We start from the raw sequence: 27516 nt of genomic DNA, 5'->3' as shown, positions 1-27516 counted from the left end.
AAAAAAAAAAATTATGTGATAGAATTCTGAATTCCTTTTCTATATTATATTGAATTTCTTTGAGTTTTCTCAAAATAGCTATTTTGATTTCTCTGTCTTAGATGTCACATACCTCTGTTTCTCCAAGAGTAGTCTCTGATGCCTTATTTAGTTCATTTTGGAAGGTCATATTTTCTTGAATGGTCCTGATGCTTGTGAATGTTCATCTGTTTCTGGGCATCGAAGAGTTAAGTAGTTAGTGTAGTCTTCTTAGTCTGAGCTTGTTTGTACTTATCCTTCTTGGGAAGGCTTTCCAGATATTTGAAAGGACTTGAGTGTTTTGATCCAAGCCATATCTGCATTAGAGAGCATCCCATACCCAGTAATTCTGTGGTTCTTGCAGATCTGTAGCAGTACCACCTTGACGGTCTTGAACAAGATCTGGAAGACTTTTCTGGATTACTAGGCAGAGACTCTTGTTTTCTTTCCTTACTTTCTCCTTTTACTTTTTAAGTCCACTTTTACTTTTTCCTCTACTTGTCTGAAGCAGAAGGAGTCTCTCCCCAGAGCTACCACAGCTGGGAATGTGTTGAGTCATACCTGAAGCCCACAAAGTTTCATCTAAGGCCCAATGAGTACTATCTGGGTTTTGCTTCTGGTTATTTAGGGTCCAAGGGTTCTTTAGTCAGCATGTGATGGGTCCTGCCAACCCTGGGTTCTTCCATTCAAGGCAGTGGGTTCCCTTCTGGCCCCGGGTGTGTGTAGAAATGTCTGGGAGCTAGGGTCTGGAAAAGGGGCCTTAGGACTCTGATGAGTGCCCTAGGCTACTGTGGCTGAGCTGGTATACAAGATGCAAGACAAAGTCCTCTTTACTCTTGCCCCCTCTTTTCCCCAAGCAGAAGGAAGGGGTCTTTTTTGGAGCCTTGAGGTGTGCTGTATGGGGTGGTGCAAGGACTCCCATAGCCACCATTGCTGGTGTCTCAGTAGGTTGCATGCCTCGCAAGTTCACTGGCTCTGAGCCCAGTTCAACACTAGGACTAATATAAGAGTTGCAGTCCTTGTGGCTTAGAGTGCCCTTCAAGTTTATTTAGGGACCCAGAGCACTTTAACCTGCCGTGTCAAGGCTTAGAACTGGGATGTGTGATTCCCCTCTAGCTAGGGCTGGTTTAAATGTTTCCTGTGTGGGTTGTCCTTCGCTGAGTTCAGCCTGATTTTGCTTTCTTCTGTGTGACAGGGTAGCATGGGATTCAATGCAGTGTTTCACAACTGCTGCACTCTCTCTTTCTCAAGTACACATATTCCAGTATCTCTTTTTTGGAGAAATTTTTGCTCATATTTTCTTACCCATTTTTTACTTGGGTTATTTGTTTTCTTGTTATTTAGTTGTTTCAGTTACTTCTATATTTTGGATATCAGCCCCTTATCAGATTTATGGTTTGCCATTGTTTTTACCCAATCCGTGGGTTGTCCCTTCACTGTGTTGTTTCCATTTCTTTGCAGAAGCTTTTTAGTTTGGTGCAATTCCATTTGTCTATGTTAGCATTTGTTGCTTGTGCCTTTAGAGTCTGATCCAAGAAATCATTGCCTGGACAAATGTCATGGAGCTTTTCACCTATGTTTTCTTGTATTAGTTTTATGGTTTCTGGTCTTACATTTAAATCTTTATTCATTTTGTGTTGATTTTTGTACACTGTAAGATAGGGTCCAATTTCCTTCTGTATGAGGATATCCAGTTTTTCCAACACCATTTACTGAATAGAGTATCCTTTCCCCGTTGAGTGTTCTTGGCACCTTTGTCAAAAAATCAATTAACCCTAAGTACTTAGGTTTATGTCTGGATTTTCTATTCTGTGCCATTGGTTGATTGGTCTGATTTTATGCTAGTACTATGCTGTTGTGATTATAGTAACTTCATATATAACTTCATAATATATTTTGAAGTCAGAGAATGTGATACCTTCATGTTTGTTTCTTTTGCTAAAGATTGCTTTGACTATTCAGGGTCTTTTGTCATTTCATATGAATTTTATGATTATCTTCTATTTCTGTGAACAATGACCTTGGAATTTTGATAGGAATTGCATTGAACCCGGAGAACGCTTTGGGAAGTATGGACATTTTAACAAGATTAGTTCTTCTAATCCATGAACATGGACTATTTTTTCATTTATTTGTGTCTTCAGTTTGTTTTATCAGTGTTTTATGGTTTTTAGTGTAGCAGTTATTCACTTCCTTTACTAAATTTATTCCTAAGCTTTTCTTTATTTAATACTATTGTAAATGGGATTGTTTTTGAAATTTTTTTCAAATAGTTCATTGTTAGTATATAGAAATGCGACTGATAGAGGCTAAACATTACTCTGATGTTCTTGTTTTTGCCTCCTCTGTTATTTTTGGTTTTGCCTAAAGACTTAAATATCATCTGAGAAGCACAATTCTTTTAGTCATATTTCTGTAGTTACATATGAGCCCAGTTGATACGGTGGTAAGGTGTCATGGGTGGGGAAGTCTTCTATAAGATTATGTCTCTGTCTTTTAGTGAGCTGTGCCCCTGGCCTGTGACTTACTTAAGTTCTTCTCAGGACTTTTTTTTCCCCTCTTGGGAGAGACTGGAAGGCAAATTGGGTCTGGAATTTGGTATTTCCCTTCACCTCGCTCACTTAGGTTCTGATAAAACTGCAGGAGGTTATGATCTGGTAAAAATAGTTTCTCTTGAGGGAAGACCTTTTTAAGAAGAAGAGAAGGGTCTGTGAATATTTTTAAATGACTACTTATCTTTCCCCACTGCTGGAAGCATGGGGGGATTTTTCACCATCAAAACTTGATAGGACTCCTGTAGGTAAAATTCACAAAAGTGTGGGAGCCCCTTTTGGACTGGGTGCCATTGGAGTTTTTACCTCTCAAATCCGAACATATTAAGCCTTTAGCAATTTGTAAATTACAGGTTAGGTTATCCTATCCCAGTGCTGGTTCCCAAGGAGTTTTCTACTCCTGGCCTTCTGTTACAAGAAGATTTGGTTCTCTCTATCTCCTCACTTCTGGGGGCAGCCATTTACCCTATGACCCCAGTTATCTGATGAATCTAAAAAGAGTTGATTTCGTTTGTTCAGTTTTTTCTTGTTGTGTGAATTGGATAGGTTACTTTCTTATTCCTTATATGGTAGACCAGAATGCAGTCATGTTTTTGAAACATCAAAGATTTGCTTCTTCTAAAGTTTTGATCCCTTAAAAACTACTTAGGGTAATATACTTTGTTTTTCTTTTAAAAGAGGGAAAATGTAAAATTTTTTTGATGATTAACTTTTGGTTTTTGTTTACTTTTCTCAAATAGATCCTAAATGCCCAGGAGATGTTGATTTTCATAATAGTGACTGGGACATTAAGACAATCACCAGTTCCTTGAAATTCTACCTCAGGTATGCCTGATTTGAATTGGTAGTTTGCTTTTCATAGCTGGTGAAATTTCTCTGGGTGTTGAGTGGAGTTAATGTGGTCTCAGTTCCGGGAGGTTGGATAGAATTGCTTAAGAAAAAACATGTGAAGATGATTTCTGGCCAAGAATGTGCAAAGACTATTTTTTAAATCTGAGAGTTTAAGCAAGAGAAGCATAAAAATAATAGAATTGTTGTTGAAAAAAGGCTAAAAAGATTATGTTCAAAAATCATGCACTTGAAATAACTGAGTATGTTTTGCTCTTCACAGATAGAGTGATGTCATGATGGATTCACTAGTAGAATCAGGAGCTGGGACTATTCAGGGTGGCTAACATGTTTTAGAGGATAATACCCATTTTGAAACGTCAAATTGCATTGGGGCAAAAATGGTCTATATGTGTGATGTGCTACATATCATGTATTAATCCAGATAATGGAAATAAAAACCAAGAAAATGCAACTGTAATAATGTTGGAGCTAAATGAACTGTCAGCAGTATGGAAAAAAGTTAGCTCACCAACAAAATTTGGGAATGTGCAATATTGATGAATATATTATTCAGTTTATTGGCATAAATTTATATTATGCAAAAGGTGTTTGAGACATATATATTTTTAAACACATTGATTTCTTACCACTCTTTATGTCTCATAGTATGTATCATGCTTTATGTGTGAAAGCCTCTTCTTTTCAATGATTGTGTTCTTGAGCCATTAAGATTGATACATAAGCTCTGGGAAATCTCATTAATCCAAAATACATTGGGTTTCAGATATTACTGTTAAATGTTTTGCTACTGTAGCATCATCTTAGAGCTTTCCATAAACTTGAATGTTCTTTCAATGTTCATCTGCTGATGAAGAAAATAACTGTTATTGGAGGATTTATTCTGTACTAGGCTGTGGCTGGTTGTTTATACTGATAGTGTCATTGTTTTCTTCTCCCATTAACCGAGTGTACTAAGTGGTACTTGACTCATTTTGCAGATGGGGAAACCAAGGTGTACCACTTTCTCCATTAAGTATTAGCCATGATCCCAGCTTATATTTTTTAAATCTAAGTGTCTCTGACTTATAAGGCCCCTGGCACTGGGGCATCTTCTTCTCCTGCGCCCTATCCCAGGAGCTTTGGCCTTCTTTGAATAGCTTGGTAATTTAATAAAGACAGAGAGCAATCTGTTATGAATACTTTAAGAAGACTTGTTGTGATGAGAATAGTGGGAATAAGTGATTCTGTATCTGTAGCTTCCTTCAAAGGAGTCTCAGCATTTTCTTAGATTTGTAAGGCCTTCCCCACATTGCATTATTCCCAACTCATCCTATAATAGGCAGTGTGGCCCTTTTCAAAGATGAGAGGGTCCAACCTGAAAGTGTGAGTGGGCAGCACCCCAGTAAGTGATATTTGTTCGTGAGACTCATCCATGGTTCTGTAATATACACCAGCCAGTAAATACCCTTTAGAGTTCTCAAAGATAGCTGTGTTCCAGGGCAGGTCTCCACCCTCTGTTCTAGGTAACTAAATCACCCCTTATCTCTAACCTTTCAAGAGAAGTCCTCTAGAAATCATCCCTTCTCTCTCCTCTATTTTTATCCTCTCTCATTCAACTGGCTCTTTTTCCCAGCATGTAATTATGCTCCAGCCACATACATCTTTAAATCACTAAATGGTTCAGTAAAAATATCCTGACTGCTTGCTCTGTGCCAAGTGTGATGTTAGGCACTAGGCAGTTGTGTATAGATATGGTCTCTGACCTTAAAGAACTTATTCTAGTAAAGGGGACAGTCAGAAGACAAATAATCATACAAATATAATAAACTCTAATAAGTACTCTGAAGGAAAGGTATAACATGCTATGAAGGCATTTAATAGGAAGATGTCACCCATTTTGGTTTAAACTGAGGTTTGAACTGTAAGTTGGAATCAACTAAGTGGGAGTTGGGCTCCAGACAGAATATGTGAAGACTTGAGGCAGGAGGGAGAAAGGCCCCTTCAAGAAACTACAAGAATCAGTATAGGGGGAGTATTGAGTGTAGAGAGGGAGGAAGAGGTATGTAAGGGCCGTATCATTCAGGGCTTTAAAGGATCTTTTAAAAATTGGGGTCTAAATTTATCTTAAAAGTAATGGGAATATATTGAAAGATTTTAAACAAGAGGTGCATACTGAGATTTGTATTTTGAAAAAAAAAGTATGGCGATTAGATTACAGTGATATAAAATGGGCAGAGGTGTGTAAATCAGCAGGCTATGGCTGTCTTCCAGGCAAGAGATGATGCTCATGCTTGGACTAGGGAGTAGCAGTAGATATTCCTAGAAGTAAGCATATTCAAGAGATCCGAGAAGTAAAATTGATGAGTTGGATATGAGGATTAGGGATAGGGAGATAAAAAGGTGACTTCCATGTTTCTGGCCCATACAACCAAATGATGGTCATGCATTTACTGATTTGAGAATCACAAGAAGACTAAGTTTGAGGGAGGCAATAAGTTGGAATTTGGATATATCAACTTTGGGTACCTTTGAAGAAATCAGGGCACAATATTAAGCAGGCAATTGAATACATAGGTCTGAAACTCAGTGATGAGCTCATGGCTTGAACTAAAATTTGGTGATCATTAACCATACAGATGATAGTTAGAGCCTGGAACTTTAATCAAGATTGCCTAATGAGATACTTTACCCCTTCTGAGTGAGGACTAAGCTCTGATTTTTTTTTTATCTTGCCCAAATTCCTTTCTAAGGGGTTTGGGGAGTCGTGCCCTCCAAGCCATAAATTCTCATCGGATGGATTTTATTTAACCCTGTATATCATGACTTACTTTCCATCTGACTCTGGCATAACACAGGAAAAAAATGAAAATGTTTTACCCCAAAATATATTTTCTTGCCATACCTTGAAATTGCCCTGCAAAGTCTCTTGTGGGAAAAATCCACATTCTATAGAGAATCCCCTTCCCCCATTGTTTTCCTTCATTTCTTTCCAGATCCAGGAGATAATCAACTAAGAGCCAGGTGCCCTTTTAGGTCTAATAAGAAACATTTTAAAACCTGCTCTCTCTAAAGTCTGGTATCTGAGAGATTCCTCTGCACAATAAAACTTGGTCTCCACAGTCCTTTGTCTTAACCTGAACATTCCTTTCCACTGATCCCAGGTCGTCAGATAAACTCAACCAATTGTCAACCAGAAAATGTTTAAATTTCCCTATAGCTTGGAAGCCCCCCACTTTAAGTTGTCCTGCCTTTCTGAACCAAACCAGTTTATTTCTTAAATGTATTTGATTGATGTCTCATGCCTCCCTAAAAACATATAAAACCAAGCTGTACCCCGACCACCTTAGGCACAAGTTCTCAGGACCTCCTGAGGGCTGTGTCACAGGCCATAGTCACTCATATTTAGCTCAGAATAAATCTCTTAAAATACTGTACATAGTTTCACTCTTTTTGTCGACATCAGCACAGCTTCTGTGTCAAGTAATATACACTCCCGGTCTGTACTTCTTAACTCCCCAGTTCCTTCTTAACTTGTTGTAATCTAACTCTTACCCCCTCTGCTCCAGTGAAGCTGCTTTTGCCAGGGTCCCCAGGGATACCCTCAATGCTGCACACAAAGCACAGTTGTCAGTCTTTACCTTACTTGACCTTTTTGTAACATTTGAAGTTGTTAACAAGCCTTCTTTGATACTTTCTTCTGTTTTGGATTCTGCTGAATCACTTGCTTTTTGTTTTTCTCTAACCTCTGGTCATTTTTGTCAATCTCCTTTATGGGCTTTCTACTTGGTATTTTCCAGGGCTCTCTACTTATTTTACTATAGTAGAACGACTGAAAACTGAAATATCCACAGGGACCAGGAAATAAAACTGAGTGAAGTAGACTATTTTCGTATTAAACACTTTGCACACTGAACCTTTATTTGCATGACAAGCCCTTTGTTTACATACAGACAGCAGTGTTGTTTACTTCTACAAAGGACCAATAGAGCCAGATCTTTGCATTTTTCAACAGAGACAGGGGATATGGATTTGTATATGAAATATCTCATTTTAAAATATTTTGATAATTGATTCAATTCCATTTCACTTTTATACACTGTGCTGGACAAAGAAGAAATATCAGAAGGCCTCATTTAGCTGTTTGACTGACAGTTTGCCAGCTCCCCTGGAGAAGTGGCATCTGTTCTTGTGGTTTCGTCATCTGTTCTCTAGGTTCCTGATTTTCACATCTGCTTCTCTAATCTAGCAGAACCCTGCATCCAACTTCTTAGTAGACATCTCCTTCCTGAGGTTTCCCTGACTTAGCATCTCTACTTCCCTCTTAATCAACTCTTTTTCTCTTCATTCACCCAAACCAAATTGCTCCCTCGCCATCATACCCAATCAAAGAAGGAGTTCTTTCTTTAATATTTTTCAAAACACTCTCCTCACCTATTCTTTCTATGCTTTGTCACCCAGGCTGGAATGCAGTGTTGTGATCATGACTCATTGCAGGCTTGCCCTCCCACCACACCATTCTCTCTCTCAGGTTCAAGCAGTCCTCCCATCTCAGCCCCTTTAGTAGTCTGGACTACGGGCACACACCACTATGCCCAGCTACTGTTTTTATGTTAGTTTAAAGAGGTAGGGGTCTCATTAAGTTGTCCAGACTGGTCTCAAACTCTTGGGCTTAAGTGATACTCCTGCCTTGGCCTCCCAAAGTGCTGGGATTACAGATGTCAGCCACCACGACCAGCTCCTCTGTTTGTCTTTTATTATCTTTTGGTTGGATTACTACAGTAACAACAGTGGCAGGCAGTATAGTATAGTAATTAAGAGCATGGACTCAGGAGACAGACTTCCTGCTTCTACCACTTATTAGCTGTGTAATTTTGGATGAGTTTTTAACTTCTCTAGGCCTCAGTTTCCTCATCTATAAACTGGAAATGGTACCTACCTCACAGAGTTGATATGAGGTTTAAGTGGGTTAATACATGTAAATCACTTACAGCAGTACAGAGTTTGCTTTTCTTATAATTATTAGTTGATTATTTACTTCCTCAGAGCCACCTACCATGTACCTTTATTTATCATCATACTTGTCCCACTGCATTGCAAGTTTTGTGTATGGTGCTCTTTTCTACTAAACTATTATCTCCTTGGAAGTTTGGACTGTTTCTTTTCATCTCTGGATCCCCAATACCTGGCACAATGCCAGGTACAAGTAGATGCTCAGTCAGTGTTTTTTGACTAAATGAGTAAACCCATTTGAGCCTGAGTTTCCTCCTCCCGTAAATGGGAATTTGGATAACTGCTCCGCCTCACAGGATTATTGGAAGAATCAATTGGGAGGACAATTGCAAAAGTACTTTGGAAATTCTAAGGATCTATCAAATTGTAAGGGATTCATGGTAGCATTCAGAATGGGTCCCCTCTGGAATTTTGTGGGACTGATTTGTGCCTCTTTTCACTTTTGCGAGCTAGTTGGAGACCTTGCTAGAGGGCTCAGCCCATGCTTTTGCATCTCTTTTGTTGAATTACTAGCAACTTGGACTCCCCTGAGGAAGCTTCGGTGAAGAGAAAAATGTATATAATCCCACTAAGCTGTAGGGCTCAGGAACTTCAGCCTTGCTGTCCCCAGAACTAAGAATCCAATATCCAGCTGCTTTCTTCCCAAAGCAACTGACAATTTTCATTCATTTCAGGAATCTTTCTGAACCTGTCATGACCTATAGGCTTCACAAAGAGCTGGTCTCTGCTGCCAGTAAGTGTTTATGTTACTAATTAACTGTGTTGTCCTAGTTTCTTAATGTTTACTGTAATAAGCCTTGAAAATTGTTTGAGGGGAAGTGATTGAGGGCACAGAAACCTAAAACACATACACAAATTTTACTCAACTGCCAAATGAGAGTATTCTTGCTTGCTGTCTAACTCAAGAGTTCTATTATTTTTCATAATTAGTGTTACTTAAGTAGGCTTGAGAAAATTGGTTAACTTGAGGGTTGTGATGAATATAAAGACTTTATTTATATATGTATTCATTGCCTCTTCCATCAGAACAAGAACATTGGCTCACATTACCAGGGGACAGCAAAATGGTTACACGACAGTTGCCGTTTCAACTTCCTTCAGCATTTTGCCTTTTCAAATGCTCTTCTATTGTGTTGTGAACCATTGTTCTTAATCTGTTAGTGCCAGCATCAGATTTTCTAGATGAGAAAACTGAGGGAGAGGACGTTAGTACATAGGAAATAAGGCATATAGAATTACCCCCAAAAGTTGGCGATTAAAGAAGCATTGAAAGTTTTGGTTGAGACCACTGTGTGAGTGCCCCTCTCCACCTCAACATGGAGGTTCTGCATCATATTCTGTATCATATCCTGTGTGGTATAGAGGATAAAGATTCAGGGGACTTAACATCATAATGGGTCTTTGTTGAAACAAGGGAGCTTTGTTCTTTACTTCTGAGCTCTCAGTGATTTTAACAGGAATCCAGAGGCAGCAGCACACTTCTCAGTACCACAAGGAAGGTGGATGGGAATAGGCTTCCAGCTGGAAGTTTATCTGTGAGACTTCAAGAACAACCTGCTGTTCCCGGAGTTCTGACTCCCTCTGAGACAGTCTTCTCTTCTCATCCTTCTCTTCTTTTCTATCTTCTGTTTTCTACATCTTTTTAGACCTGTTTCTTGGTGTGTGTGTTTTTTTTTCTCTCTCTCTCTGCCTTTTTTCTTTCTCTCTCTCTTTGTGTCTTTGTCTCTGTTTCTGGGTCTTTAATTTTTATTGTATTTCAGTGCCTATTTATCTCTGTGTCTTTTCATCTCATTGATTGTCTCTCTATCTCTCTGTGTCTCTGGTTGTCTTTCTCCAAATCTGTGTGTGTGTGTGTGTGTGTGTGTGTGTGTGCATATATATGAGAATTTGCTCAATCCAGTTGCCCAGAAAGCCAAACCATTTATCTCTTACTCTTCTCTCTCAGAGTCTGATAACCTGGATTACCGCCTAGGAGCTATTCACTCCCTGGTATACAAGCTACCAGAAAAGAACCGAGAGATGCTGGAACTTCTGATAAGACATTTGGTCAAGTAAGTAACTACTGGATTTTCAGAAAAAATTTCTATTAGACAACTGTCCCATGTGGTTGGACTACACAGAAGCTGCCTCTCAGCTCTTTCAGCCCCAGCCCATAAGTGCTTCCTTGGAAGGCTGAATGCTCTGTGAGGAAGGCTGTTTTGCCTTGACCCATGTACATATCCTCTTAGAGTCTTCATGGATGTGGGTTGGCTCAGTTGAAAGGTAACAGCAAGGTTGAGTGGGCTTTGCCGTCAGATGAGCCTGGGGTTGAATTGAAGCTCTCCAACTTACTTGCTATATAATCTTAGGCAAACCTCTCTGAGTCTGTTTGGTCATCTGCACAATCCCTATAATGAAGGCCAGTTGTGTGGATTAGGATGAACACAGGTAAAATGCATGTCACATGAGAGTCTCTCAAGAAATGGGACTTTTTGTTAAGATTCTGGTCAACTTCTTGCCCTGGTGTGGCTGGCAGTAGCAGACAGCGGGATCCTGGAGAATAGTCCTGGTGACAGGCACTGAGATAGGCAGGTGAAAGGGGCACATGTGTCCCACAGTGGTGCTTCCTGGCCAGAGGATTTAATATTGTGAATCAAGATGAATTTACTTTGCTTAAAAAAAGGCAGAAAGCATTCTGTCCAGGAACCAGCAGACCTGGGCTCTAGTTTCATTTCTGCTTTCTGCTCTTAGTTCATTTTGTGACCAGGGACAGGTCACTCTTAAGGCCTCTCTTGGTATGTTAAACAGTAAAAAAAAGTGAAAATAAGCTTAAAAAATTGTAATGTATTTGAAGTGTATATATTTAGCAAATGCAGTTGTCTGCATACTCAAAAGATGCAGTAATGATACATTTTAACCTCATTTGGAGAGGCTGTGAAACACCAAACTTGAAGCCTTTAATGAAGGTGAGTTTCCAGGTTAATGAATCTTTTAGCCTCCCGCTGTAATAAATCCTGAGTGCTTTGCCTATCTGGACCTCGAGTTTTCCTATTATATGTGAGATCTCCAAGATCTGATTCAGCTCTGACTTTCAAAGACTGTTTTCTACACTTCTATAGCAAATGAATATTGTGGACACTGATGTAGATAATAAGCAGAATTAACAAGAGAGGATGGCTTTTATATTTATTGCCAGTGTTTGCAATTTGAGCTAATAGAGAACATTAAGAGGCATCTGGTCTCCAAAAATTAATTTGTGATAATCTCAGTAAATGTACAAAAATCAGCAAAGAAGCTATTTGCATGTTAATTTAAAGTTGCCCTGGAGGAGTCTTTGAGTCCAAGTTCCAGATCTGTCACAAATATGCTGTGTGACCTAGAGAAAGTTCCTTCCACTCTCTGGGCCACAAGTTTGTGCATCTATAACATGAAGGGACTGAAGCAGTTAATCTCAAAGAGTTTTTTCAGCTCTGACTTTCTGAGAGTCTCAACATGTGACAAGAGCCAAGGACTCAATTGAGGATGCCCTTGCTTAGTGAGCATCAGGGTGCCTACTTCTATCTGCCCGAAGGCTGGCTGCTTGGCTTACTTTAAGAATCTTAGTCCTCAAAATCTTGAAATCAAAAGAAGACATGAACAAATAAATCACAGAAATAGAATGGCAGATACTCTTAAATATGTGGTAATATGCTCAAGCTCACTCATAGTAACAAAAATACAAACTAAACCTATACTGAGCTACCATTTATGGACAAATCCTAATGCTTATTAATGAGACTATGGGGAAACTGTCCTCTAACACATTTATTGTGTTAATGCAGTATGGTTCCAGAAGAGGGGATTTGACAATACCTAAAAAATCTAAACATTTGGTTATCCTTTGACCCAGCAAAACAGGGTAAAACAGGGTATATGATATTTTAGCTTTTTTTTTTTTTTTTTAAGGCATATACTCTAAAGATACACCTCCACAAATATAAACAACACATGCACAAGGTTTCTCATTGCAGCACAATTTTCAAAAGCAAAAGATCGGAAACAACACAAATATCTGAAAATAGGGGACTAGTCGAGTAAATAAGGATGTATTAAACAATGTAGTATTATGCAGTAATTTAAGAAAAGAATGAGGAAGATCTCTCTGAACTTTGTTTTGTAGTGATTTTCTGGGATACATTACAATTTTCCAGCACATAAAACAAGCAATAACATAAAAAATTTCAAACTAAAAAACAAGGTTTATAATATGCTAGCTTTTATTTTGTAAGAAAAAAGAAGAAAATAAGAATATGTAAGAATACACACACGTTTAAAAAATTTTGTCAAATGAAGCATACACTAAGATAAATTTTTAAAAAGTAATGACTCCAAAAGTTAAATGTAGAGTTGTCATACATCCAGCAATTCCACTCCTAGGTATATGCCTAAGATAAATGAAAATATGTGTCCTCACAAAATCTTGTACACAAATGTCCATAGCAGCATTATTTCATAGTTGTTGAAATGTAGAAACAACCCAAATGTCTGTTAACTAATGAATAGGTAAACAAAATGTGGTATACAGGCAATGGAATATTATTCAGCCATAAAAAGATGAAGTACTGATACATGCCACAACATGGATACACACCAAAAGCATTATGCTAAGTGAAAAAAACAAGACACAAAAGTACATATATGATTCCATTTATATGAAGTGTTCAGAATAGACAAAGCTATAGAGAAAGAAAGTAGATGAGTTGTTGGCAAGGTCTGGGAAGTGGGGGTGTGAGAAGTAATGGGGAGTAATTGATAATGAGTATGAGGTTTCTTTTTGGAATGATGAAAATGTCTGGAATTATATAAAGGGTGACAGTTGCACGGTTTCGTGAATATACTAAAAACCATTTAATTTTAAACCTTTAAAAAGGTGAATTTTATGATATGTAAAATATATTTCAATAAACATGTTATAAAAATAAACTAATGAAAGTGGTTATTATAGTGGATAGGTGTGGTAAGTAGGGAGGAGGGGATAGGGATAAGAGCTAGATTCCTCTGAGTATACCTCCTTATATACTTATGACTATTAAGCCATATTAATGTTCTACATATCCAAAAATAAAATTAAATCAAAAATTATAAACCATAAAATTGAACACCAATAAAAGCAAATGAATTTAATGAACCTAAGTGTTTATCAACTTGATAGCATAATTACAGAGAGAAAGCAATTATTTCATCTAACGTGTCAACACAGTCCTCTGACTCATCCTTAATGAGATGTACTCTAGAAACAAGAAGAGCAAAATCTTAAGCATCACTCAGTAGGTTTATTAATAGTAGTAATATAATTTAACTTGAAACACACACATACATCTTATGAAGATAAAGCAAAAAAGTAAATATGTTAATGTTATCACAAGCTAAGCTTTATAGTGTACAAAAGAGATACAGATATAAAATTAAATACATGAAAAAATTTTTAACATTAAAATTAAATTAAGAATGTTAATATGAATTCATGATTTAAAGAGAAAGCAACAAGAAGAAAAGACTTTATTCACTGAATCAGTCTTGAAGGAATTCTACCCAAAAAGAAGTGAATACACTTAGTACCCAGTTTTTTGTTTTTAAATAGCATTTCCTTTTCAAAGGAATGAGGGGTGCTTAGAGAAATGGCTGATTCCATGTCTGGAGCAAGGAAAATACAAGGTTAGTATTGGATAAACAGTACCACCAAGCAAGAAAGAATGGAATCACACTAATAGTGTCATGTCCAGAGGACGTAGAAACCTTGAAAGGGCTGACACCGATGATGTTTGAGTCAACCTGAACATCAATAACAATAAATAATGTATTTGATTATTACATGTTGAAAAACAAAATTCTTGTAGGTAGGTAGAGGAAGGAAAGCTCTTTATTGCAGAAAGAATACCAGCTAATAAACATAGGAGGAATGACAGAATTAGAAAAATCATTAGTTTGCTATCTAAGTGGTCTGTTTTAGACATGAATCAAAACTGTTGGGTAAAAGAGTATTGAGGAATAGGATGTTCACATTATTCCAGTGTATTACTGACAAGTTACTAATCACAAATAAAAAAACAGTGTATCTTTACGATGAACCTATCTGGCAGACACCACCTTAAGTAATCGATCAAAGTTAGCATCAGTAATAATGGAACAGGCCAAGCGCGGTGGCTCAGGCCTGTAATCGCAGTTCTTTGGGAGGCCGAGGCAGGTGGATCGCCTGAGGTGACAAGTTCGAGACCAGACTGACCAACATGGTGAAACTCCATCTCTACAAGAATACAAAAATTAGCCGAGCATGATGGTGGGTGCCTGTAATCCCAGCTACTCTGGAGGCTGAGGTGGGAGAATCACCTGAACCTGAGAGGCAGAGGTTGCAGTGAGCTGAGGTTGTGCCATTTTAAATAATGGGACAAACCACTTGTGTACCTCCTAAGTAGATATAATAAAAATTATAATACATAAACTGTGAAATATTTTTGCCAAAAATATGTAGCTTGAATCATATTAATTCTTTCCAGTTTGTAGGAAATAAAAAGTATAGAAAAACACAGAGTATTTGACAGTCTATAAAGCTTTTGAAAAGGCTTGGACTTTTCAAAAAGTCAATGTTGTGGAAAAAAGTGGTAGAGGTACTGTTGTACATTAAGAGACTAAATAAACAAACAAATGCAATGTAAGAGCTTTGATTGGATCCAGATTTGAAAAACGCAGCTATAAAAGACTTTTTCCCCCCATAACATTTGAGAAAATTTGAATATGGACTAGATATAGATGATATAGAATTATTGTACATTTTCTAAGATGCGAACATGTTATTGTGGTTTTGTAGGAAAATGTGCTTATTCTTTGATGATGAATGCTGAAGTATTTAGGGTTGAAGCAATTTACTTTCAGAGGATTAAGAAAAAATATAGACAGAGTAAAAGCAAATGTGGCAATATGTTAATTTTTGAGTCTAGGTATAGCTAGTATGTGTCTTCCTGTACCACTCTTTCACCTTTTTTGTATGTTTGAAAATGTTTATAATGAAAATTGCAGGGAAATGTAAATAAAAAATATGCTTAGTTTCAATAGAAAAATTTACACAGAAGAAGAAAATTCATGTGTTTTTAAAATGCACATAATTATCCTGCCTGCCAACTGCTGCTTTCATCATCTATATGATGAGTACACCTATGCCTTTTTACTGTGTTTCCACTGCCAGCCTGTTTTCCAGGCTAATAACAGGCAGACCCAAACTGACCTCAGCCAATTTGAGGTTCTCAATTATCCAGTTCTTTTTGGTTAGTATCTGTAGCTTCTATTAGTCAGAAATAGGAGAACTCTAAGGTCACCTCCCTGGCAAACTTACTGCCAGTGGAATATTACAATGGAAGCAAGCTCCGGGCTTAATTCTGCCATTCTTATAGCTATTTATCAGCAGGCAGATGAATAAAGACTTGAACAACCTGTTCTGCAAACTAAAATGAAGTCTCAGCTCTCTGTCCTTTCAGATTCCCTGACAACACCTTGGATGAAAGGTTCACTGGAGGCAGATAAGATTGGAGTCAGGCAATAAAATCCTACCATCTAGTACCCCTTTGTAACCTTAGGCCTGGGCTACCATTCTGAAGAGTATGGGTTATTAGGCTTACTAGATTCTATTTACTTTTGTAATAATACTTCTCTTATTTGAGACGCAATACTGTACACTGTATAAATTACAAAATATTTAAAAAGAAAAAAAAAAAAAAAAAGGAAAAGCTTTCTATTCCCAACATTCAATAATCATTACTATTAATATAGTTCAGGTTCTTTAGAATCTCTCTCTCTTTCTCTGTCTCTTTCTTTCTTCTCTCTCTCCCTCTTTTTCTCCCTCTCTTTGTGTGTGTGTGTGTGTGTGTGTGTGTGTGTATGCATTTTTGTATACATATACATGTTTGCATTTTTTTTTTATCAAAATGAGATTATGTTGTTCTCTAGTCTACTTTTTCCATTTTAACAATTTTGACTTTTCCAGACCATATTAACATTTTCCCAGTTGACCCAAAAGTGACCTTTTATAGATGTTTGTCCAATCTGGTATTCAATATAGGAACACATTTTATTTATGTCTTTTTTGTATTTTTAATCTAGCACAGAGCTTGTTTATTTTTATTTATTGTTATTATTATTATACTTTAAGTTCTGGGATACATGTGCAGAACGTGCAGGTTTGTTACATAGGTATACCCGTGCCATGGTGGTTTGTTGCACCCATCAACCCATCATCTACATTAGGTATTTCTCCTAATGGTGTCCCTCCCCTAGCCCCCCACCCCTCAACAGGCCCCAGTGTGTGATGTTCCCCTCCCTCTGTCCATGTGTTCTCATTGTTCAACTCCCACTTATGAGTGAGAACATGTGGTGTTTGGTTTTCTGTTCCTGTGTTAGTTTGCTGAGAATGATGGTTTCCAGCTTCATCCATGTCCCTGCAAAGGACTTGATCTCATCCTTTTTTATGGCTGCATAGTATTCCATGGTGTATATGTGCCACATTTTCTTTATCCAGTCTGTCATTGATGGGTATTTGTGTTGGTTCCAAATCTTTACTATTGTGAATAGTGCCACAATAAACATATGTGTGCATGTGTCTTTATAGTAGAATGATGTATAATCCTTTGGGTATGTACCCAATAATGGGATTACTAGGTCAAATGGTATTTCAGGTTCTAGATCCTTGAGGAATCGCCACACTGTCTTCAACAATGGTTGAACTAATTTACACTCCCACCAACAGAGTAAAAGCATTCCTATTTCTCCATATCCTCTTCAGCATCTGTTGTTTCCCGACTTTTTAATGATTGCCATTCTAAAGGCGTGAGATAGTATCTCATTGCAGTTTTGATTTGCATTTCTCTATTGACCAGTGATGATGAGCTTTCTTTCATATATTGGTTGGCCGCATAAATGTCTTCTTTTGAAAAGTGTCTGTTCATATCCCTTGCCCACTTTTTGATGGGGTTGTTTTTTTCTTGTAAATTTGTTTAAGTTCCTTGTAGATTCTGGATATTAGCCCTTTATCATATGGATAGATTGCAAAAATTCTCTCCCATTCTGTAGGTTGCTTGTTCACTCTGATGATAGTTTCTTTTGCTTGCAGAATCTCTTTAGTTTAATTAGATCCCATTTGTCAATTTTGGCTTTTGTTGCCTTTGTTTTTGGTGTTTTAGTCATGAATGGTGTTGCCTATGTTTTTACCTGGGGTTTTTATGGTTTTAGGTCTTATATTTAAGTCTTTAATCCACCTTGCGTTAACTATAAGGTCTAAGGAAGGGGTCTAGTTTCAGTTTTCTGCATATGGCAAACCAGTTTTCCCAACACCATTTATTACATAGGGAATCCTTTCCCCATTGCTTGTTTTTGGCAGGTTTTTCAAAGATTAGATGGTTGTAGATGTGTGGTGTTATTTCTGAGGCCTCTGTTCTGTTCCATTGGTCTATATATCTGTGTTGGTACCAGGACCATGCTATTTTGCATACTTTAGCCTTGTAGTATAGTTTGATGTCAGGTAGCATGACGCCTCCAGCTTTGTTCTTTTGCTTAGGATTATCTTTGCTATATGGGCTCTTTTTTGGTTCCACATGAAATTTAAAGTAGTTTTTTCTAATTATGTGAATAAAGTCAATAGCAGTTTGATGGGGATAGCATTGAATCTATAACTTACTTTGGGCAGTAAGGCCATTTTCACGACAATGATTCTTCCTATCCATGAGGATGGAATGTTTTTCCATTTGTTTGTGTCCTCTCTTATTTCCTTGAGTGGTAGTTTGTAGTTCTCCTTGAAGAGGCCCTTCACGTCCCTTGCATGTTGTATTCCTAGGTATTTTATTCTCTTTGTAGCAGTTGTGAATGGGAGTTCACTCATGATTTGGCTTTCTGTCTATTATTGGTGTATAGGAATGCTTGTGATTTTTGCACATTGATTTTATATTCTGAGACTTTGCTGAATTTGCTTATCAGCTTACGGAGATTTTTGGCTGAGATGATGGGGTTTTCTAAATATACAATCATGTCATATGCAAACAGAGACAATTTGACTTCCTCTCTTCCTATTTGAATACCCTTTATTTCTTTCTCCTGCCTGATTGCCCTGGCCAGAACTTCCAATACTATGTTGAATAGGAGTGGTGAGAGAGGGCATCCCTGTCTTGTGCCAGTTTTCAAAGGGAATGCTTCCAGTTTTTGCCCATTCAGTATGATATTGCCTGTGGGTTAATAATGAATAGCTCTTATTATTTTGAGATACGTTCCATCAATACCTAGTTTATTGAGAGATTTTAGCATGAAGGGATGTTGAATTTTATCAAAAGCCTTTTCTACATCTATTGAGATAATCATGTGGTTTTTGTCATTGGTTCTGTTTATGTATCTCTTTCCTGATTTCCCTGGTCAGAACTTCCAATACTGTGTTGAATAGGAGTGGTGAGAGAGGGCATGCTTGTCTTGTGCCTGTTTTCAAAAGGAATGCTTCCAGCTTTTGCCCATTCACTATGATATTGCCTGTGGATTTATTGTCATAAATAGCTCTTATTATTTTGAGATATGTTCTATCGATGCTTACTTTATTGAGAGTTTTTAGCATGAAGGGGTGTTCAATTTTATCAAAGGCCTTTTCTGCATCTATTGAGATAATTACGTGGTTTTTGTCATTGGTTCTATTTATGTGATGGATTACATTTATTGATTTGCATGTGTTGAACCACTCTTGCATCCCAGGGATGAAGCCAACTTGATCGTGGTGGACAAGCTTTTTGATGTGCTGCAGGATTTGGTTTGCCAGTATTTTATTGAGGATTTTCACATAGATGTTCATCAGAGATATCGGCTGGAAATTTTTTGTTGTTGTTGTGTCTTCTGCCAGGTTTTGGTATCAGGATGATTCTGGCCTCATAAAATGAGTTAGGGAGGATTCCCTCTTTTTCTATTGTTCGGAATAGTTTTGGAAGGAATGGTAGCAGCTCCTCTTTGTACTTCTGGTACAATTTGGCTGTGAATCCATCTGGTCCTGGGCTTTTTTTGGTTGGTAGGCTATCAATTTCTGCCTCAATTTCAGAACTTGTTATTGGTCTATTCAGGGATTCCATTTCCTCCTGGTTTAGTCTTGGGAGGGTATAGATGTCTAGGAATTTATCCATGTCTTCTAGATTTTCTAGTTTATTTGCATAGAGGTGTTTATAGTATTCTGATGGTAGTTTGTATTTCTGTAGTATCAGTGGTGATATCCCCTTTATCATTTTTTATTGTGTCTATTTGATTTTTCTCTCTTTTCTTCTTTATTAGTCTGGCTAGTGGTCTATCTATCTGTTTAATCTTTTCAAAAACCAGCTCCTGGATTCATTGATTTGTTTTTAATGTGTTTTTCGTGTCTCTATCTTTTTCAGTTCTGCTCTGATCTTAGTTATTTCTTGTGTTCTGCTAGCTTTTCAATGTGTTTGCTCTTGCTTCTCTAGTTCTTTTAATTGTGATGTTAGTGTGTCGATTTTATGTCTTTCCCACTTTCTCCTGTGGACATTTAATGATATAAATTTCCCCATAAATACTGCTTTAGCTGCGTCCCAGATATTCTGGAATGTTGTGTCTTTGTTCTCATTGATTTCAAAGAACTTAATTATTTCTGCCTTAATTTTGTTATTTACCCAGTAGTCATTCAGGAACAGGCTGTTCAGTTTCCATGTAGTTGTGTGGTTTTGAGTGAGTTTGTTAATCCTGAGTTGTAATTTGATTTCACTGTGGTCTGGGAGACTATTATGATTTCCATTCTTTTGCATTTGCTAAAGAGTGTTTCAGCAGTGCATATACTAAAATTGGAACGATACAGAGAAGATTAGCATGGCCCCTGCACAGTACCTTTTTTTATGATACTGTTTTACCAACAAGAGAAGACCAATTGTCCTGTAGAATGTTACTTCCTAGTTTTGTCTGCTTTCTTCTTTGTCATATATTTCAGCAAATTCCTCTACTTCTTGTATTTTTTGTAAAGTAGAGGTTATATCTAAAGGCTAGATGGATTCAAGTTAACTATTTGTTGGTTGGAACAAATCATAGGTGATGTTGTATACCATATGCTGCATCACATCTGAAGATGCATAAGATTGGTTGATTCACCTTACTGATGTTAATATTAAGCATTGCTATATTTTTCTACCCTGTCAATGCAAGGCTGGCAGTGTCTGTGCAATATTTTCAGCCAGTCCATATGTCTTTAATACATCTAGGCAATGGTAATTCATTTTTACTTTATGTTATGCTCATTAACAAAGCCTTTGGTGTTGGTTGGAGATAAGGTTAGCTGAAACTTACAGGAGCTCCTCTGGCTTTTACCTGAGTCTTTTAAATACTCATTAATCACCCCTAGAGTGTGCATGTATTCACAATTAGAATGCTACCATCATAATTAATATGTTTTAGATTGTGCATGAAAACTAATAAGCACATAAACCAAATTTCATCAGTTCTAATAATACTTTTTCTCAAATTGTAATCTGAATTCTATACACATCTGAAAATCAATGGTTTCTTAAAATTACACTTGTCAGGTAGCAGTTCTGATGTAATTATCATGGCTTCCACATGCATGAACTTGTAATAGCTGCTCATATTGTAGTCACTTAAATTATGTTCATTGTTGAGTTTATTTTCTATTTAAAATGTCTTCAAAAATATTACATGATGATATGACAGTGAAATTACTTTTCTTTCTTAGTGGTACATAAATAATGTTGTGCTTGTAACTCATGACTGATGAAATTCATGACATCGTACGGACTTTGTTGAAGTATTTAAAGTAAATGACAGATAATGTAATACCAGTGGAGGAAGCCAAAGCTGTCAGCCCTTAAAAAAAGGCACCATCCTTGGGGAGAGGGACCTGTTTGCTTGTGACACTGATTCACTCTCCCCTGCATTATTGTCTTTTTCTTTTGAAGAGCCTTTTATTATGCAAGATTTCAAGTATATATGAAAATAGAGGAGACAGTATAGGAAAGCATTATATGTCCATCACCCCTCCTTCAACTATAATGAACACATGGCCAATCTTGTTTCATCTATTTCCCCACCCATTTCCCCTCCTCCCATGTTATCTAAGATATGATATCAAATCTATGACATCATATTATTTCATCTATAAATATTTCAGTTTGTGTCTTGAAAAGATGAGAATTCAGGCCAGGCGCAGTGGCTCACGCCTGTAATCCCAGCACTTTGGGAGGCTGAGGTGGGTGGATCACCTGAGGTCTGGAGTTCGAGACTAGCCCTGGCCAACATGGTGAAACCCCATCTCTACTAAAAATACAAAATGAGCTGGGCGTGGCGGTGCACACCTATAATCCCAACTACTTGGGAGGCTGAGGTAGGAGAATTACTTGAACTTGGGAGGCGGAGCTTGCAGTGAGCCGAGGTCATGCCACTGCACTCCAGCCTGGGCAACAGAGCGAGACTCCATCTCAAAAAAAAAAAAAAAAAAAAAGAAAGAAAGAAAGAAAAAGAAAAGATGAGAACTCTTTATAAGCATAACATTATCACATCTAAAAAGAAATGAGTAATAATATAATAATATTATCAATTATTCTGTGTTCAAATTTCTGCTTCCTTTTTAGTTTTGTGTTTCCAGGGTGTGTGTGTGTGTGTGTGTGTGTGTGTGTGTGCGTGCATGTATGTATGTATGTATGTATAGGGTGGGAAAGGCAAGCATACTTAATAGATGGTTCTGTGTTCTTCTAACGGGGATGTACAGTGTGTGGTTGTCTTTGCCCCCAATTATTTTCAAGAGCGCAGTAATTGTCAGAGCTGAAAGTCCCCTTAGATCACCTAATAACTTCATTTTACAGATGAGATAACAGATACCTAAGGATGGGAAAAGATAGGCCCAGAGACACAGTACTTTAGTAAAAGAACTGAAAATATTGAAGGTAGCTTCCTTGTTTAGGAGTCAGAGGGCATACAGTTCTTAGACTCATTGGATGCTAAAGCTGGGCGAGACCTAAAAGTTCATATAGATAGCCTCTCATTCTGCCAGAGGTCTCAGTCTGGCAGTCTGTTGACAAGGTCCAGACCACAAATATATTTTATTTGTTCTGCAGTGTTTTGGGGGAAAAGTGATTTGGCTTCAACATTTAAAAAATCCAGGTAGTTCACATCAAAGTATACATTTCAGGAAAAAAGAGGATGTTAGCACACTGGATCTGCATGCCCACGTGGCAGCAATCAGTTGGATTGAGTAATGGTTTCTTGCTTTGGAATGGGCACAAGCTTCTAATTTACCATAGGCCCTACCACTCCCAAATGTTTTAACAAATATTATATTAGAGTTACATTAGATGTGACCTAGGAATTTCCCTTTCTTAAAACTAGAAGTAATTCTGTTGATGATATGTCTCTAAGTGAGTGGTGGGAAAATGGTGATGTAGAGAATGTCTGCTTATTTAAATGTGGCAGCTACTTCTCACCAGGCCCATTTCTCTCATGTAAGTTACCTGCCTTGCCCCTCTAGACATTTAGATTTATGACCTCTAGTCTAAACCATGCAATCAGAATCATTTTATTCTGTACTGGAGACTTCTTACAACCAACCTCAGTGGACTAGAGAGTTCAAGATTCCTTTGCTGTCAAATAACATCACATACTCTTGTTTTTTATTTCATTCATCTTGTTAACCCACAATTTGGGATGTTATTTATCCCCCATACTGGTTTTCAAAATATATAATAAAAAGAGATGCTAAATGCAAAGCAATCTCTCCAAAGAATAGGTGAACTTCCAAATCTCGTAGGAAGGCCAAGAAGGAACAGTATCCTAAATGGGATGACAAGTAACTCCCACAGAGAATCAGAAGGTGGATTTAGCTTAGAAGAGCCCACATATGAGTTTTGCTTTATCCAGAAAAGTTAGACAAGCAGGCAGTGGGATGCAATGGGATGGCTATAAGAGTTGGGGAGCAACAAATATGGGCTTGAATCTCTGCCTTGCCATATGACCTTGCCAAGTGCTTTCCTCTTGGTAAACCAAGGCTTCAAAACTAAAATACTCTGCTTTTTGGAGTTGTGATGATTCTGTGAGCTGCTGGGACACTGAACACAGATCAGTTCCTTTCAAAGCTCACAATGGGAGATACACAAGTGTCCTTGTGGTTTAGCCTTTTCCATTTTAATATCTGAAAAAACTTCTGTCACTAAAGAATAAAGATTAATTGCAGGAGTACTGAAACTGTTAAAAGGAACACATCACCAGCCCAGCAATATCAAAAGCTATGAATGGTTGCTGTTCATTTCCATCTGAATGTTGCTCAGCCTTTGTCTAGGGCTTAACAGACTTCACATTAAGATTTGTCTAAGGATTCTGTACGCCTCGATTACCCACTCAGTGTTAAGAATCTGCCATTCTCTTCTGGGCCTTAGCCTTGGTAGGTATGGAGAGTGAGTGTTTCGGGTAGGCAGTTGGGCTGTTCCTACAGCCAAACTGACCAAAAGAGATTCTTGCCTTTTACTTGGCTGCCTCCAGAACTGTTTGGAAGAGCACTAGGGGAGCTCAATTCCTTTACAAATAATTCATTACTACCTGCTGTGTGACAGGCACACACACTTGGAAGTTGTTTATCACTTAGTAGGAGAGGCAGATAAGTAAACAGAAAATTGCAACTTACTCTGCTTGCCAGTGGTTTTAGTTAGGATGAGCACAGTGGGCTCTGGTCTCTCTGAAGATATAACGTTATGTGCATCTCCAAGGATAGATAGACATTTTGTGAATGTATGGAGAGGGGGATATTCTTGGTAGAGAGAATGACATGAGCAGAGAGGTATGGGGGTCTGAAACAATGCGGTATAACCAGACAACCCTAATCCAAGCAGTTTAGTATAACAAGAGTGTCAGAGGTCAGCAGTGCCTCAAGGCTCCTGGAGAGGTAATAATAACAGATACTTCCCAGGGTGCCAGGTACCATGCTAAAGCAATTTATCTTTATTTATTCAACAACTCTCTGAACTGGGTGCTAATTTCCCAGGTGGGAAAACTGAAGTTCAGAGAGGTTAGAGTGAGTGAACTCACTGTTGCGCAGCTGGTGAGTGGCCGTGTTGGGATTCAAACCCAGCTTCAGAGCCTAAGCTGTAAGTAGGGATTGGAAATAGGGGTCAAGTTACTCAAGTTATGGAAGGATCCCAAAGTAGGAAGCCACTAAAGGGAATTTAAGTGATGAAAGTGACTAGGAATCAGAAAATCTGGGGTTGCAGGTTCTACTCTACAGCTAATTGACTGTGACTTCGAGCAAATTCCTTTCCTTCTTTGGGCCTATGTTTTTTCATCTGTAAAATAAGGAAGATGATCAAGTGCAAATCTTAATGATCCCTTTCAGCTCCTTCATATTTTTGCTTCTCTAACGGGGGTCGGGAAGGGGCTGATTTAAGAGACTGGTAGGCATTCTCTCATTGTGCTTTGTGGTTCTTTGTACATGCTTTATACTTATGTGGGCTGTTCCTCTTGCTTGGAATGTCCTCTTGCTTCCTTTCTGCCTCTCCAAATAGTTTCCCACTAGCTGTAGTCCCTCTCCATATCCCCGCCTGTCTCTTAATTCCTTCAGTGCTGTTAGCTAGGTTAGCTATGTCTAACCACTTTGACTCCTAGTTTTATACTATCTTGTATTCTTTGCTGATTGTTTCCTTTGTAATCTTTTCTTCCAATACATACTTTAGGCTGCTCCTTTCCTTCTACTTTTTAGTTTCTCTTACCCTCTATAGCTCCTAACACAGTCTTGTTTGTAAGGGGATACTGGAACAAATTTTGTTAATCTTGCCCCTTTTCTTCTGGCAGTGTGTGTGAGCACAGCAAAGAGAATCTTATGACCCCCTCCAACATGGGAGTGATCTTTGGGCCCACCCTGATGAGAGCTCAGGAGGACACTGTGGCTGCCATGATGAACATCAAATTCCAGAACATAGTGGTGGAAATACTAATCGAGCACTTTGGCAAGGTATGCATTTTATTTTCTCACTACCTCTTTTCCAAACATGTGACACTTTCCCCCAACTGCCTTTTAGTGCTGTGTCTTCCTCCTTGGCTCACATTGACAATGAAAGGAAATCCCATTATGACACAATGACATTTAATGGTAACTCTTACCCTGGGAAATTCATTCATTCAGCAAACATTGCTCAAGCTTGTAACTATATTACTTTCAGACACCATGCTAAATACTGAGGGTAATGAAGAAGAAAAAGTCACTGTCTGTGCCTTTAAGGTGTTAACAATGTATAGTATTGAGACAGATGGGTAAATAGGAAAATGATAGTATAAAAATAGTCTGTATACAGTGAAACTGTGTGGGAGAAGATATTTATGTTCTCACTCATTGCTAGTTTCATGACTGAGACCCCTATAACAAAAGACCGATTAACAAGAGAAAAGTATACAAATTTATTTAATAAGTTTGACATGACACAAGAGCCTTTAGAAATGAAGACCCAAAGAAGCAGGTAAACTCTTGCATTTTTTATACTAAGTTTGATGAAATGGATCATTGTGAAGATTAGTGATTAGAAGACAGAAGGATATGATCTAATGATAATAAACTTAGGGGGATCTTAGCAAGGCTTGTTTGTTCAGATTCTTCTTGGTGTTTTTGTGTCTTCGAGGATAGGGATGTTCTTTACCTCCAGTTATAGGGAGGGTACCTCTGGAATGACCTACTTTAGAGAAAGGTCAAAGAATTCTTTTATGGCCTGCTCCAGGGGAGAAGGGGAGAAGGGGAGAAGGCAGAGAAACCTTCTTGCTTCTGCTGTTTCCACAAATGCCAAGGTGCCATATTTTGGGATAGCAGGTCCTGAACTCCATCAAAACTAAAAAGAAATCAATACTTATACTTATTTGAAACCCATCTCATTCCAAAAGTATATATGGTAGCATATTTTATATTGCACATAAAATATAAGGCATCATACATTATAATCAGGTCAAGTATAAAAGGTAAAACAAAGATAGAGTCAGAAAATGATGCCCAGAATGAGATTAAGACAAATATTTATTGACAAATTCTTGTAGACTTGCAACAGATGGCCCTACACTGGGGTATAAGCTTCATAGCAGCTAGTGCCATCCTAGGGAAAAGCATAATTCAATAAAGAAGGACAGGGAGGCAAAAGCAGCAGGACTTGGTGACTGGAAGTCACCAAGGATGTGGGAGAGGGAGATTTCTGAATCCTGATTTTCTGAGTTGGCTGACTGGGTGGATGGGGCTGTCCTTCATACATATAAGAAATTCACAATGGGAAAGTTTGAGGGAGATAGAGAAAAGTTCAGTTTGGGACAGGTCACATTTGAGATTTCTGAAAGACATCCAGAGAACAATGCCTCGTGAGCAGTTGACTATGTGAATCTAAAGCAGGGATCAGAAAGCTTTTCCTTAAAGGACCATATAATAAATACCTAAGCCTTTGCAGGCCATGGATCTCTGTCACAGCTGCTTAAGTTTGCCATTGTAGTGAGAAGACAGCCGTAGACAATATGTAAACAGATGGTTGTGGATGTGTTCTAGTAAAATTCTATTTACAAAATGGGAAACAGGCCTGTGGGCTCTAATTTGCTGACCCCTGTTCTAGAGCCCAGATGTGATAAATTGATAAATGGATTGATTCATCCAACAAATGTGTGTCGAGTACCCACTTTATACCAGGTACTGTTTTAGGAACTCTAGATATCATCTTCATAGAGTTTATATTCAAAAAGAGTAAACAAACAGTATTCAAAGGAAATAAAGTATGTAATATTTTAGATTATAATGAACATTAAGGAGAAAAGCAGAGAAGGGAAATAGGAGGGGTTGGAAAGTGGTTTTGCAATTTTAAATACAGATAGGAAAAGAGAAAATAAGGAAATGAGGAGGGCCTCACAGAGAAGATGACCTTTCAGCAGACATTGATAGGGAGTAGAGGAATGATTCATTCACCTATCCAGAGAGAAATGATTCTAGGCTGAGGAAATGGTATGTCCACAATCCCAGAGGCAGAAGTGTGCCTGTTATATTCACGGTACAACAAGGAGGCCAGACTAGCTAGAGTGGATTAAGCAAAAGATGAAATAGGAAAAGATGGGCTTGAAGAGATAA

At 38.0% G+C, this 27516-nt stretch overlaps 1 protein-coding gene across 1 annotated transcript in view; it reads left to right on the top strand.

The window, feature by feature from the left end:
- LOC105501584 (oligophrenin-1) overlaps positions 1-27516 on the top strand; it is a 188852-nt gene that overhangs the window by 104702 nt on the left and 56634 nt on the right. The window contains exons 11-14 of the mRNA XM_011927570.1: positions 3311-3395; positions 9086-9144; positions 10357-10462; positions 25227-25386. Of these exons, the coding sequence (XP_011782960.1) occupies positions 3311-3395; positions 9086-9144; positions 10357-10462; positions 25227-25386 (410 nt within the window). The remainder of the gene's footprint in view (positions 1-3310; positions 3396-9085; positions 9145-10356; positions 10463-25226; positions 25387-27516) is intronic.

Source organism: Colobus angolensis, unplaced genomic scaffold (assembly GCF_000951035.1).
Source record: "Colobus angolensis palliatus isolate OR3802 unplaced genomic scaffold, Cang.pa_1.0 Scaffold728, whole genome shotgun sequence".
NCBI lineage: Eukaryota > Metazoa > Chordata > Mammalia > Primates > Cercopithecidae > Colobus > Colobus angolensis.
Note: the sequence above shows the minus strand (reverse complement) of the source record. Positions and strands in the feature narration are given on the sequence as shown.